At 43.6% G+C, this 15,162-nt stretch overlaps 1 protein-coding gene across 2 annotated transcripts in view; it reads left to right on the top strand.

Moving 5' to 3' along the window:
• Window positions 1-15,162, top strand: part of fat4 (FAT atypical cadherin 4) — a 173,949-nt gene that overhangs the window by 142,389 nt on the left and 16,398 nt on the right. Inside the window, exons 9-12 of one of the 2 annotated variants that reach the window (XM_074673771.1) lie at window positions 111-4,454; window positions 5,945-6,049; window positions 8,005-8,312; window positions 15,041-15,126. In XM_074673771.1, coding sequence (XP_074529872.1) covers window positions 111-4,454; window positions 5,945-6,049; window positions 8,005-8,312; window positions 15,041-15,126 — 4,843 coding nt within the window. The remainder of the gene's footprint in view (window positions 1-110; window positions 4,455-5,944; window positions 6,050-8,004; window positions 8,313-15,040; window positions 15,127-15,162) is intronic. The other variant, XM_074673772.1, reaches the window with a different exon arrangement.

Below are 15,162 nucleotides of genomic sequence, written 5' to 3'. Positions count from 1 at the left end.
TAATCTGCTTGTAGCTCTTTGAGTGAAACTGTGTGGGTAGAAAATGTTGTGAAGGAACAGCTTCTTTTGCATTTCTGAAAACCTGATCAAAAAACTCATTTCTCTTTCAGGATCTCTCGTTTTCGCTGTGACCGTCACTGATGAGGACTCCGGCTCCAACTCCCAGCTGCACTACTCCCTGGTGGGACGCAACTCTGAAAAGTTCAAGATCGACCCTGTCAGAGGTGCCATCACCGCCAACGAGAGGCTGACGGGCAGCTCAGAAGTCACCCTCACAGTGCGGGTCAAAGATGGCGGAGCTAACCCCAAAACGGATACGACAACAGTGACGGTCCGCTTCGTAACGGGAGGAAACTTCCCCGTCATCAAACTCAAGGAGCATGCCTTCACATTCCCCGAGAGCCAACCCACCAATCACATCGTGACAACAGTTTCTGGATCTTCCATGAGAGGTGGACCGTTATCGTATTACATTGCAAGCGGGAACCTGGATAACGCTTTCCACATCGACCAGCTAACAGGAGAACTGTCCATCAGACACCCACTGGATTATGAGCACATTCAGAAGTATGTTTTGTGGATTGAAGCCAGAGATCAGGGCTTCCCTCCTTATTCCTCTTATGAGAAAATTGAAGTCACAGTTTTGGACGTGAACGACAACCACCCTGTGTTTGATAAGGATCCTTTCCACGCTGACATACTGGAGAACCTGTCCCCTCAGAGGGTGCTGATGGTCTCCGCTGTAGACCTGGACAGCGGGTCGAATGGACAGCTGGAGTACGCTATCATTGATGGTAACAAGGAGAGCAGCTTCAGCATTAACAGAGGCACCGGTGAAATCCGAACCACCAGACCACTGGACCGAGAAAAGGCAGCACAGTACTCTTTGAAAGTCAAAGCCACCGACCGCGGGCTGCCGCCTAAAAACACAGCAGTCAGAGTGCTCATCAACGTACTGGATGTGAACGACAACGCTCCGAGGTTTTCAAAGATCTTCAGCGCTACGGTGGCTGAAAATGCCCCGGTCGGTTACACCGTCACCAGAGTGACCACCACGGACGAGGATGCGGGTTCAAACGCTGTCAGCAGATACTCAATCACAGATACAAGCCTCCCATTCAGCATCAACCCAAACACAGGAGATATCACCATAAGCCGGCCTCTGAATAGAGAAGACACGGATCATTACATTGTCAAAGTGTCTGCACACGACTCTGGTTGGACTGTGAGCACGGATGTCACCATTTTCATTACGGATATTAACGACAACGCCCCAAGATTCAGCCGCCCCTCTTACTACCTGGACTACCCAGAGCTCACAGACGTGGGGTCCCTGGTCACTCAGGTGTCGGCCACAGATCCTGATGAGGGCGTCAACGGCAAAATCTTCTACTTCATTCGTTCCCAGTCAGAGTATTTCAGGATAAACGCCAGCTCTGGGGAAGTATTCGTGAAGCAGCAGCTGAAATATCAGAACTCAACCGGTAGCATTAATATCAACCGTCACAGCTTCATCGTCACAGCTTCAGATCGAGCCGTCAAGCCTTTGATGAGTGAGACGACAGTGATAGTAAACATCGTGGACAGCAATGATAACGCCCCTGAGTTTGATTCCCCGAGCTACTTCACTCCTGTCACGAAGAGCGTCAAAGTTGGCACCAAACTGATCCGAGTCGTAGCTCACGATAAGAAAGACTTTGGCCTTAACTCGGAGGTGGAGTACTTGATAACAGGTGGAAACAGCTCCAGTAAATTCAAACTTGACAAAACAAGCGGATGGATAACTGTAGCGTCCTCTCTCACGTCAGATACTAATAAAATATTCCTCATTGACACCACAGCGACTGACAGAGGAAACCCTCCTCTGTCGGTGAGGACGTCTGTGCGAATTGCCGTCACGGAGGAAAACCACCACACGCCTGAGTTCTCACAAAGCCAAATCTCAGCTACAGTACCCGAAAGCCTCGCTGTGGGAACAGCAATAAGAACTCTGTCTGCCAGAGACAAAGATAAAGAGATGAACGGACTCATCACGTACAACATCACCTCAGGCAACGATAAAGGTGTGTTTTCTCTTAACCCTAAAACCGGAGTGTTGTCCCTCGCTCAGCCTATGGACTTTGAAGAGAAGCAACAACATGAGCTGAAAGTTTCAGCAACTGATGGCGGTTGGATTTCAAAAACAAGCTACGTCTCAGTCACGATACATGTGACGGATGTGAACGACAACCCTCCTGTGTTTGAGCCGGAGGAGTATTTCCCCATCGTGCAGGAGAACGTCCCCAGTGGCACCACGGTGGTGAAAATGAACGCCACAGACCGTGACTCAGGAGCAAACGCAGTCATGGCTTATGTGATACAGTCTTCAGACAGTGACCTCTTTGTTATTGACCCCAACTCGGGTACCATTACCACCCAGGGCTTCTTGGATTACGAGGCCAAGCAGGTCTACCATTTAACAGTAAAGGCCTTCAATGTCCCAGACGAGGAGCGCTGCAGCTTCGCCAATGTCAACATCCAGCTGAAGGGAGCCAATGAATACGTACCCCGCTTTGTCTCCAAACAGTACTACTTTGAAATCTCTGAAGCTGCTCCAAAAGGCACAGTGGTCGGGGAAGTGTTCGCCAGTGATCGAGACCAAGGAGACGATGGAGTGGTTTACTACCTCATTTTTGGGAAGAGCAGAAAGAAGGGCTTCGGCATCAACAAGACCACGGGCCAGATTTATGTCACGGGTACTTTGGACCGTGAGAAAGAGGAAAAGATTTCATTAAAGGTGTTGGCAAAGAACGCAGGAAGTATCCGTGGAGCGGATATCGATGAGGTTTTTGTTAACATTACAATTCTTGATGCCAACGATCCCCCTGTTTTTACTCAAGAACTCTATGATGTGCAGATCAGCGAGGGTCTGTCACCTGGTGGTCTTGTTACCTTTGTGAGTGCCGAGGACTCAGATTCTGTTCCAAGCTGGAGCAGATTCTCTTACGCTATTGCTCCGGAGTTTGATAAAAATATTTTCACAATCAACCCAAAGACCGGCCAAGTGTCTGTGGCTGCAGAGCTCGACAGAGAAACAACTCCGGTGTATAATCTGACAGTTCTCGCTGTGGATACTGGAACACCTCCTGCCACAGGAAGCACCACTGTGATCGTGAACCTGGAAGATATCAACGATAACGGTCCAACTTTGACAACAGTCTACGCAGAGGTTATGGAGAATCAAAGAGCTGGCTCTGCAGTTACAACTCTAACAGCGTCTGATCCGGATCTACCGCCCAACCAAGGCCCGTTCCTGTTCAGCCTCCTCAGCTCTGGATCTGCAAACAGCTACTTCAGCCTGAGCCCGGCTGGAGTCCTGACAACCAGTCGGGAGATTGACAGAGAGCAGATTAGTGACTTCTACCTCTCTGTTTTAATCAAAGACTCTGGTGTGCCTCAAATGTCCTCCACCGGAACGATTCATGTCAAAATCAACGACCAGAACGACAATCCTTCAGAGTCCAGGTCCATGGAAATCTTTGTCCACTACTTCGGGAACATGTTTCCTGGAGGCTCTTTGGGAGACGTCAAACCCCAAGATCCTGACATTCAGGACAGATTCCATTGCTCCCTTATTCCTCCATCCTCAGGTCTGTTTAACATCCCAACTGGAACTTGCACCCTCAACTCCAAAGCCCGCTCAACAGACGGGACTTTTGAACTAACCATCCGCAGCAGCGATGGAGTCCACGGTTCAGTCAGCAATACAGCGAGGGTCCTCTTTATGGGTTTCACAAACGCCACAGTAGACAACAGCATACTGATCCGACTCCAGTCTCAGGGAGTCAAGAGCTTCCTTACCAACCACTACCTCAGTTTCTTACGCATTGCCAACTCTCAGCTAGCAGGACTGGGCACAGGGGTGCTGCTATATGGAGCATTTGAGCTCAACAATCAGACTTTCCTGATGGCAGCTGTGAAAAGAGGCCATGGACAATATGTTAACCCCAGTGGCGTGGCAACATTCTTCCAGAGTATCAAAGACGTTTTATATAGACAGAGCGGGGTGCAAATAGATGCGGTGGACCATGATCCTTGCACCCGTAACCCTTGCCAGAATGGAGGCAGCTGCAAGCGGCGTCTGAGTGTTGGGCCTGATATGAAGACAGAAGAAAGCGTCCCAGTGATCCTGGTTTCCAACCACCCCCTGCAGCCCTACGCCTGTAGCTGCCGGCCGGGATACACAGGAGCTCTGTGTGAGACAGACATAGACGAGTGCCAGCCTTCGCCCTGTCACAATGGTGGCACCTGCCACAATCTGGTGGGGGGCTTCTCCTGCACCTGTCCTGAGGGTTTCACCGGGATGGCCTGCGAGAGGGACATCAATGAATGCCTTTCCAATCCGTGCAAGAACGGGGCGCTGTGCCAGAACTTCCCCGGCGGCTTCAACTGCCTCTGCAAATCCGGCTTTGCAGGTACTGTGCACGTAGGAGTAACATTTTATGTCTGACCACAAAATCACTCATGTCAGACTTGGAAAGAGGCATGTTGGGACACACACACACACTAATGTAGTCACACACATGGCTCTGCGTCCAAGGAAAATATTTGCTTCTGAATGTTTCCAAGAGGTGTCGTAGCCATAGCATACAAGCATGTCTGCCAAAAACATTTTGCTTTCCTTATTACCAGTTGGGGGGTATCAGCTGTGATGTGTATCAGCCTGCCATGTTTGCTTTAATAAATAAGATGAGGCCAAGCTGACCCCAGTAAGGACATGAGTGCAGACTCCATGCAGCTCAAACAGTATCGCGTTTCATTATGTGCTTTCTTGTGCATACAGCTCTGACCACACACAGATACATTTGTGTACACAGACGGATTTCTTAATCAAGGATTTCTCATTTGGCTCCGTTTTGGGATGTAAGACAAATGAGCAGCTTTATAAAAGATCCAATCAGGCCTTTTCATTTGGAAACATAATGAATACTCTGTGTTATTACCCTTGATAAAAGAGGGGTGCACTTCTAATGGAACTACTAAGAGCAATCGTTTGACTCCTTCATGTCGTCCAGCTGCTGATTCCAGCATCTGAAAGCAGTTTCTAAGAGGGTCACGGCAGGCCATTTACCTCACGTCAAGTCATTACTGTCCCTTTTTATTATGAGGATAAAAAATGAGCTCAAATCTTTAGGTTTCATCAAGACAAATGACCCCCCTGAAGAAATGCACCTATTGACTTACAGTAGTTTGTACGGCCTCACGGTGAACCCTCAACTTCCTGTTTTCCCCCTGGCTGCTTTTTGGCAGCAGAATTTATCTCCATTAGGAAACTTGTTGCAGGATTTACAGCCTTAAATGCATTTGCAGAAGTTCATTGTCAGTCTTCTTGTTTTGCACTATCCTTCAGTCTCATATCTTATCATGATGTTTCACTTTACAGCTCATTTACGCATTCACCTTTATGGGTTTGTTTACGCACCATGTCTGTTTGTCTCTGCACTGCAAAAAAAAAAGAAAGAAAACAAAAATCAGTCGTACCCAAACGAAGATTGATGATAAACTGAGTTTGAAAACTTGATGATCGTTATTGGTGCGAAGAATCTGCCAATTGCATGAGGTAATTTCTTCTTCACATGCAAGTTTCAAGATGTTGTTTTGGACAAAGTGATGTCATCTTCGACAAGTGATTTTTATTCCAAAATAGCATCAAGAAAAAAAAAAAAAAAAGAAGAAAACAGGTGAAATCAAATCTTTCTGCTTTAAAGGAATTTTATGGCTTTCTAAAACTCAGATGATCTGGAGTCCAGATTTTTTTCTTTGCAGTGCATTTGTCAGCTGTGAGGTGATGAAAGGCCTGCATGACTTGGCCTGTGGGGGGAAAGTGAACTGTGTTTCCCTCAGGGTTTTTCCTCTGTTGTCTGCCACCCCATCCATTTTAATTTGTGTTGTCCTGTGAACCCAGGCAGAACGTGTGATTCCATCATCAATCACTGTGAGTGTAACCCATGTTTTAATGGCGGGTCCTGTCAGAATCGAGTGGATGGATATTACTGTCATTGTCCGTTTGGTGAGTAATCGTAGGAAACTTTTTGAGGGTATAAGGGAAGGCCGAGTCAAGTGGAAAGCAGGCTGGACAATTACTGACATGCTGTCATGCTAAAGAAAAGACTGATGCCGTTATTTATCCATGATTTCTTCTACAAATGTGGGCACTGTCATTTCATTTTATGTCTTCATTTGTCATGATTGGAATTAGTTTTTGTTTTGTAACTTTTTAAAGAGGCTGTGAGGAGTTTTAAGTGATCTTGAAAAAAGTCTCTCTTCTAGGTATCTTCGTGATTTTAATCCACACTTTAAAATGAGATTATCACCACCAATCAAAATTATTCCTAAATGCTATTTCTCTGCTTCCTAATCAAGCAGGACCAAATTAACGGCACGTCTAAGTCTCTATGACAACACCATAACGGCTAACAAAGTTTAGTAGAGAGAAGAGAGATCTGTGTTTTTCTCTGCTGAAAACGATTTCTGTGATTAATTTTGTAGTGATGGTGGACACTGGAGCCTAACAGTCAGACAGAAAAAGGACAGAAGAGCAGAAGAAAGAGAAACAGGAGAGAGATAGAGCACAAGCTAAAGGCTAACACAGGTTAAGACTAAAACACAGCTAAAACACAAGCTACAGGCTAAAAGTCAAGTTAAAGGCTAGAACACAAGCCAAAGACTAAAATACAAGCTAGAGACTAAAACACTGCTAAAACACAAGCTACAAGTTAAAACCAAAGCTAATGGCTAAAACACAAGCTAAAGACAAAAACACGAGCTAAAGACTAAAACACTGCTAAAAACACAAGCTACAGGCTAAAACACAAGGTAATGACTAAAACAGGGGCTTATGACTAAAACACAGGCCAAAGACTAAAACACAAGGTACAGGCTTAAACACAAGTTTAAGGCTAAAACACAGGCTAAAGACTAGAACAAGAGCTAATGACTAAAACAGGAGCTAATGACTTCAACAAAAGCTAAAGGCTTAAACATAGGCCAAAGACAAAAGTACGAGCTAACGGCTAAAACACCAGCTTATGACTAAAACACAAGCGAAGGACTCAAACAGGAGCTAATGACTTAAACACAAGCTGAAGGCTAATACACAAGCTACAGGCTAAAACACAAGCTACAGGCTAAAACACAAGCTAAAGCCTAAAACATGAGCTGAAGACTGAAACATAGCTTACAACACAAGCTACAGGCTAATACAAAAGCCAAGAGCTAAAACACAGGCCAAAGACTAAACAAGAGGTACCGACTTACACATGAGCTAAAGGCTGAAACGCAAGTTTTAGGCTGGAACACAAGCTAAAGACTAAAACATGAGCTGAAGACTAAAACACTGCCTAAAAACACAAGCTACAGGCTTAAACAAAAACTAAAGGCTAAAACACAGGCCAAAGACTAAAACACAAGCTAATGACTAAACCAACAAGCTTAAGACTAAAACACGCAGAGTGAGGTTAGGTTAGCTCTGCTTGGTGAGGTTGGAGTTGGTAGATGAGCTCTGGTAGGACAGAACCAGAATTCACTAACGTTACAGACACGTCTCAGAGCACCGGGCTGTGAGTAGAGCTAAATACGGCGGGCTGCTGAACTACGGTACAAACTGACAAAGTTAGCTTGTTGTCACATTTCAAACTGTAGCTCTACCTAACTGGTGATAAAAACCTAACCTCATTGACTCAAACAAAGAAAAGTAGAGTTGAAAAGAAGATCAGATCTTCATTTGTCGCCAAAACAAACAAATACCTTATTAGGAGTCACATACTCATGACAGCGTACGTGCGACTCTGGGTCAAAGGTTTTGCTGCAGTCCAGTTTAAACAGATCCTCCTCACAGCTTCTTTAAAGATTATCAGAGAGAAGAAACATAGAAAAGTCTTTAGATAGAGATTCTGTTTTATCAGCTCTGTGAATCATTCATGGGCGTCCTCTCTGAGTCCTCTCTTGGTCTGTTTTTGTCTTCAGGGGTTTTCGGCAAACACTGTGAACTGAACAGCTACGGCTTCGAGGAGCTCTCCTACATGGAGTTTCCATCTCTGGATCCCAATAATAACTACATATACATCAAGTTCGCCACCCTGCAGAGCAATGCACTGCTTATGTACAACCATGACAACCAGACCGGAGACAAGGCGGAGTTCCTGGCTCTGGAGATCTTCGAGGGACGGATGCGATTCTCCTTTAACTTGGGGAGTGGAACGTATAAACTGATGACCATGATCAGAGTTTCGGATGGGCAGTTCCACACGGTCATCGCCAGGAGAGCCGGCATGGTGAGACCTCTGAGCTCTTTATCACACATACTCCAAAACCACTCACTTCAGCTATTTTGAGTTTTGTCGCCGCGTGGTCTTCATTTGAAAAGTGGCTGCACAACCAATAGCATTTAAGTTCTGAGCTTTTACAAAACCTGCGTCTAAATTTGGCCTTAAACTCTATTTTGCATCATCAGATGAAAATCTAACTCTCCAAAACCATGGGTAGCTCAACTCATGGTTTCAAGCTTTGTAATTATATTTTATTGCTCGTTGTGATTTACAATGTGAGGATCCAAAATGTCCCTGAAGTTTGAAACTCTGTCTCCTGCGCTCTGAATGAGAGGCGTCTCGCTGCCAGCGATGCAGTGGCAAGGAAAGAAGGAAAGAGGGGGAGAAATCCAAGCAGGCCTCCTTCTCCGTCAGAGCCTCCATAATGGAGCTCTCCTGCTGGACTTCAAATCTGTCATTTCCCACCGTGCGCTAAGATTTGAAGGAAACTGGTAAAATCGTTAAATTGTCAGTTTTGAGATGGTGCAGAGTGACGGCATGGAAATGAATACAACGCCCGGTTTGAACTGTAGCTTTGTCTGCTCAAAGTGTTAAATGAAAAGTGTGTGAAGGTGGCAAAAAGCGACAGAACAGTGCTCCAAACGTCAAACTCTGGTCTGAAGTGAACCCAGTAATTGTGTTTTCAGAGTTGCTGTGGGTCATTTCAGTGGTCAGATTCGAGGTCTTTTTTGTTCCTGTCTTTCTCTCGCTTGAATGTTGAAACCAGACAGAAAACACAGACACAGTCATCCTGATGGCTCCAAGTAATCAGAGGGAGCTGAGAGTTCATGGTTATGTTACGATGAACATCATCCTAAAAAGATTTTAGTGTCAAAAACAATAAATGACCTGGCCCGTGTTGGCGAAGTGAGTTTCAGAATTAATAGAAAGGGTCAGAACGACCTCCAAAGCCTCCGAGTATCGTCTGACAGAAACTGAGCCTCTCTTGGCGCTGGGCTGGTCGAATTCATTCCCAGGTATCTGTTTCTAGAGATTATTAAAAATATAAATCTTCATCAGGTGATGGAGGATGGGTTCTTCTGTTGTGTTTGGCTGTTTTCAAAAACCGCAAACTCTTCTAGAAATCCTGAACCGACCAAAATGTAGAATGTGAAAAAGTAAAATTTACTCCAGAAGACGTCTCTTGCTGTGTCTGGAATCAGATTCTTCTTAATTTCATAACCGCTCACAGGTGTTCTTCTGCTGTTCATTAAGTGCAACCGCCATTACACTTTCATTGTGGTAACTTAAATTGAAGCACGAACCAGACGATGACAACAGCATCAACGGCGGCTCCACTCAATCTGTGGAGTTTACAGACTGCCTTTCATCAAAATGAGCATCTGTGGCTCCACTTCTGCAATCAGCAAAGATGCATTCAGCATCTACGACAGATGATCAGCTCACCGCTACTTTGGTGAAGAGCTACTGAAAGACGCTACAGTTATATCACCAACTACAGGCTTGGCATACATACTACAGCTTTTCCGTGTCAATACAGTTTTTTTTTCACTTTGGTTTTGTGATTTCAGTTGACACGTGTAAACAGCTCTCAAAAACGTAAGTGTAAGTACAGAAGCACGATTGGAGACACAGTCCAAGTATACATTAAAAAAAAAGAAGAAGCTATTTTTCAGGCCTTAAATCAGAGAGGACAAACCAGTGTATAGAGCAGGACAAAGGGTTAAAGTAGGGTCGACAAAAGTGGGAAAAAGTGCTGATTAGAAAGGTTAAATTAGGACCCTGGTTATCTCGTTAAGGGCTAACCCCGTGCAGCAGACAGCCTAAACCACCAAGGTGATGACCATCTCAGGGGTAACTGTTTCTATAAAAGCTATTCAAGTCTAAAGAAACCTCTTAACTTTTTAAAAACCATAAGTTGCTGGAACAGAATCAGCTTTGTTATCAGCCTTATTTCCGCTTCCTGAAATTGAAAACCATGGAAGTCTCCTATAAAACTGATTGAACTGAACAATCAGACGACTTAAGCAACACACACAGTATACCAGGTACATAGGCCAGACAATAAGCCAGACAGAACACCAGACAGTGCGCCCAGCAGTTTGCCGGTCTGCACTATGTACACTAGGCAGTATGCCAAAGGGTAGACCCAACATCGCATCAAACAGTTTGCCCAGCATTAAGCCAGACAATATACCAGACAATATGCCAGACAAAAAAAACGTCAGACAGTACGTCAGATCATAAGCTAGGCAGTATGTCAAACAGTGCACCCAACAGTTGCTAGGCAATAAGACAAGCCGTACGCTAAACAGTATACCGGGCAATGAGACAGACAGTATGTCAAACAGTTGACGGATAATGATACAGACAGTACGCTTGATAACAAGACAGACAGTGTGCCAGACAAAGAGATGGGCGGTACACCAAGCAGTACACAAGACAATGAGACGGACAGTACGTCAAGACAATAAGGCACAGGTGAAACCTATTTGCTGTATTTAAAAAGAAATGAATCTCACAGAAAGTGAAAAACAAAGCAAAAACACCAGAATAAAACAGGAATCACTAAAGACCTGGCAAAGAAAGGTACACACAAGGAATAGCCAAACTTGAAAGCAAAAGACGTCAAACATAGGCTTAAGACTAAAACACAAGCTACAGGCTAAAACAAAAGCTAAAGGCTTAAACATGAGCTGAAGACTAAAACACTGCTAAAAGCACAAGCTACAGGCTAAAACACAAGCTAAAGGCTAAAACATGAGCCAAAGAACAAAGCAAGAAGAGTGAGGTTACGTTAGCTCTGCTTGGTGAGGTTGGAGTTGGTAGATGAGCTCTGGTAGGACAGAACCAGGATTCACTAACGTTACACGTTACAGACACGTCTCACAGCACCAGGCTGAGTAGAGATAAATACAGCCGTCTACTAAACTATGGTACAAACTGACAACGTTAGCTTGTTATCCGATTCAAACCGTAGCTCTACCTAACTGTTGATAAATACCGTACCTTGTGGCGTTGGATCTGGTAAAAAGTTGACTTGAACAAAGAAAAGCAGAGTTTAAAAGAAGATCTACTCTCCATTCATTTCCAAAAAAAAACACTGAGACTACAAAGACTACAAATGAGATTTTTCTGGCCTCCATGAGTACTCACATCTCAAATAATTTCATAAAATCAGAAAAAAAAGCAGGTGCCACTGAAATGTTTTGCTAGCTGAGTCACCAAAGAGTCAAATGGGAATTTAAGAGTATTCTTGCAAAGCAAAATTCAAACTACAGGATAATCCAGAAATGTTTCAGTGTTTGCCCCAGTTTTGTTTTAAAGGAGAACACTGGAAACAAGATTATCTGTTTCATGCAGGGGGTTTGTTGGAGGAATAAACTTAGCATGGAGTGAAATGATACATGAATATCAATTACTGTCAGTTTGAGTTTGTCTGGGAACATAACAACCACACAGGAACTACGCCAGTATATCTCCAGTCATGGTTTTGTATCTTTGCATGAGGTTCGTAAATTTCGTTTGACGGATTAAGACTCACTGTAGCTGGTTAGCAGCCGTGGCTAATCCTCCGTTTTTTTGATTATCAGAATTGTTTTGTCCCAGAAAGCTGCTCAGAACAAATGTGTAACAAACAGTTTTCCCTGTTTCTGCACCACAACACAGAGCAATGCTGTGGTCCCGTCATTACATTAGTCATGGAGAAAACAATGCTCTCCTGTGGCGCTTGCTTCACATTTCCCTCCCCGTATTAGCCAAAACACAAAAAAACACAGGGCTCAACTTTTCGTGTTACATTCGGTATTAATTTCCGAGGAGGTTTCTGGAGATAGATATTTTCTCCACCGCAGAGTGAGACACTTGACAGTAAATGCAGTGTGCTGTATTTAAGACCGTGGAGGCTTTGATCACAGGAAAGACATTAATAAAATGTTCATGTGGTTCTGACGTTCTTTATGGCGCCTCTGAGAGTCACGAATGTGATCCTCCTCGCTGTTGTCACCGTGTTGGCGTGCTGAAGTGTGTTTTACTCTGACTTGTTCCTGTGTGTGTGCTTGTGTCTGACTCATGTGTGCTACAGAGAAAGAGAGCCTGAATAAGAGTGTGTGAGTGAGTGTGTGTGAGCGTTCGGTGGGGTCATGCTCTCCTGGATGATTTGTGTTGGAGATCCGGGCCAGTGTGGTCCGTGTTTACTTAAGATCCAGGAGAGGTGGAGCACGATTGCCCCGGTTTTTCAACACTTTCACACACTTTTCCGGGCTGTTTCCTCACCAGCCCATTTCTTTTCTTCCTAGTGGGGTCGTTCCCTGTCAGCACAGAGAGAAGCCCACATCTGGTCGAAAGCTTTCGCTCAAGTAACGGGAAGTAGGGAATATTAGCAGTAATGTATGGCATTTCATGCCACTCTTCCATCAACCGCTGTGATGAATTGATGTAAAATAATTTGTCTGCTTGCCATTTGGAGAACAAAAGCAGAGAGCGTGGCTTTTTGACATTGAAGCCTGTGAGAGTTATGATGGAGTGCATGAGGGAGAAAGTTCACAGTCCTTGGCATGTGCATGCAAAAATAAAAGATGGTGCTGGCAGGAAGTCAGGTCGCAGTTATGATACAGTTTTTAGAGTTCCAGTGGCCCACTGAAAGCTGCCAGTTTGCACTTTTTGTTTATTTATTATTTATTTATCTATTTGAAAGGGGACAATGTGTATAGATTGGCATTTGTAAAGATGTAAATGTACCCAAGTTAGCTAAAAAGGCTAATTTTCACTGGCAATCCCTTTGTCTGGTATTACTTGGCAACAATAGAAGAAAAAACAATGGTGTGTTTCAGACTTTGGTCTAAAAATACAGGTTGGAAATAATCCAGGACTTAACACAGAAGCCAAGACCACATCTGACAACTGTTTAATTTGAAGCTCTTTTTATAAGCATGAACAGTGTCCGAATTATCTTCTTCAAAGAGGGGGAACTCTGCATTCCCATATTTTAAACATGGATACAAAAGTATGCTGTGGCATGCATACTAAAATATCTTGTTTTCATAAATTCATGTTGTCCACGGCTTTTCCTGAAACGTCACATCTGATGGAAAAACAAAAAAAACTTTTCAGATTTATCAAATTTTAGTTTTTGAAAAATAAATATGTTTTGCTTTTATCTATTTATCTATTTATTTATTTGTTTATTTATATTTTGTATTTACTTTTTCTAAATATTTTTTCAATATTAATATTATGTTTAAATATTTATGTTTCAAAAAAAAATCTCAATTTTTTTTATAATTTTTTTTATTTCCATATTTTAAAAAAATCCAAAAATTTTTCGTTTTTCATTAGAAAAAGCTCTTTTTAGAAGCATGCACAGTGTTTGAATAATCTGTTTTAAAGAGAGGGTACTCTGCATTCCCATATTATAAACATTGATTAAAAAAAGTAACAACGCTGGATCTTCAAACTAAATGTACAGATTTTCAAACCCCTGAATCAGACTTAAACTTCAATTTGTCAGTTTTTAGAGAGCTGTACTCGAGATTTGCAAAAATAATGAGGTCATCAAAAGGATCTCCCAACTGGGGTAGGACATGTTGGAGGCAAGGATCTCAAACACCAAGGTCCGCCCTTTAGCTCCACCCTCAACAGGCCTTTAGAAGGCTGGCCAATCAGAAGGAAGGGGGCTTGTGGAGCAGGGAGCCTTAAAGAGGCAGCAGCATAATACTGCTTGTACTTTTTTTTTTTTTATATGTATTCTTTAATTTTCTATATATTTATATTTTAAGATTATATTTTTTACAGAGTGTATAGCATGTTATTCTGTATTATTTAAGTAGTTTATTTGTTTATTTGTTTTCTTGTTTCGTGGACAGTCCCTTTTAATTTGCTATACAGTGAAAGAGGCAGCTTTAGCCTTTACGGCTAATTTCTAGCTGTATTCTCCGGCCACTTGTCCAACAGGCAGTCTAAAAATGTAAACACTGAGTTTTAAAATCACAATAAATACAAAAAAGTAGTTGCTAGTCTCATATTATTTGATTGTAGCAACAATACACCAAGTCAAATTCCTTGTTTGTGCAGATGTAGTTGTCAATTAAACCTGATTCTGATCCTAAAGAGTTTCAGATGGAGGCAGAAATAAGAGTTTCTAAAAGTTTCTGAAAATCAAGTCAAGATTCTATGGGGTCACCAGAGGGACAGAATTAAGACTACAAATAGCACAGTTCCCTCTTTTTTTAAAACATGGGAGCAAGAAAAGTGCTCCTTTCTTGCTAGCTGCATAGAGCATATCCTGTAAACAGGGGTATAGTTAGCAGCATGTTTCCTCAGCTGAGCTCCAACTCACAGCCACTCACAGATACTTTCCAGTATCCTGAGCTTCTCTGGCTCCACCTCTGAATCTTTAAAGCTAAGATGAGCTACACCTGGAGCACACAGTTAACCACAGCAGCCTCACTGACCCAGCATCAGCGCTTCAGTCCGTCCCACATGTCACAGATTACAGAGGCAGCAGCAGAGTGACTGGTATTAATGGAGCGTTTGATGGCTGACCATCGGCCACAAAACAACAGCAACTGACGAACACAGCCTGCTGCTGTTTGCAACCGACTATGTCAACCACAGCCGAGCGTTGGAGAGCTGAGTCTCCTCCAGGAACAATAACCCAGAGGAGCAGAGTGACTCTGCAGCTGCTGCTTCAGAAAACAGACCCCGGTGACAGCCATGTGTTTCTATCATCACAGGCTGCATCCCTGACCGTGGACCTGTGCGGGGAGGACCAGGAACCAGGCTACTGTGCTGTGAGCAATGTGGCCGTACACACTGACTGGTAAGGAAATCACACACACACAAACACACACACACA

The sequence above is a fragment of the Halichoeres trimaculatus genome, unplaced genomic scaffold (assembly GCF_033239565.1).
Source record: "Halichoeres trimaculatus isolate MK-OKI-2021-1 unplaced genomic scaffold, fHalTri1.1 fHalTri1_scaffold_7, whole genome shotgun sequence".
In the NCBI taxonomy this organism is placed as follows: Eukaryota; Metazoa; Chordata; class Actinopteri; order Labriformes; family Labridae; genus Halichoeres; species Halichoeres trimaculatus.
The sequence above is the reverse complement of the archived record's forward strand: the minus strand, read 5'-3'. Positions and strand labels throughout refer to the sequence as shown.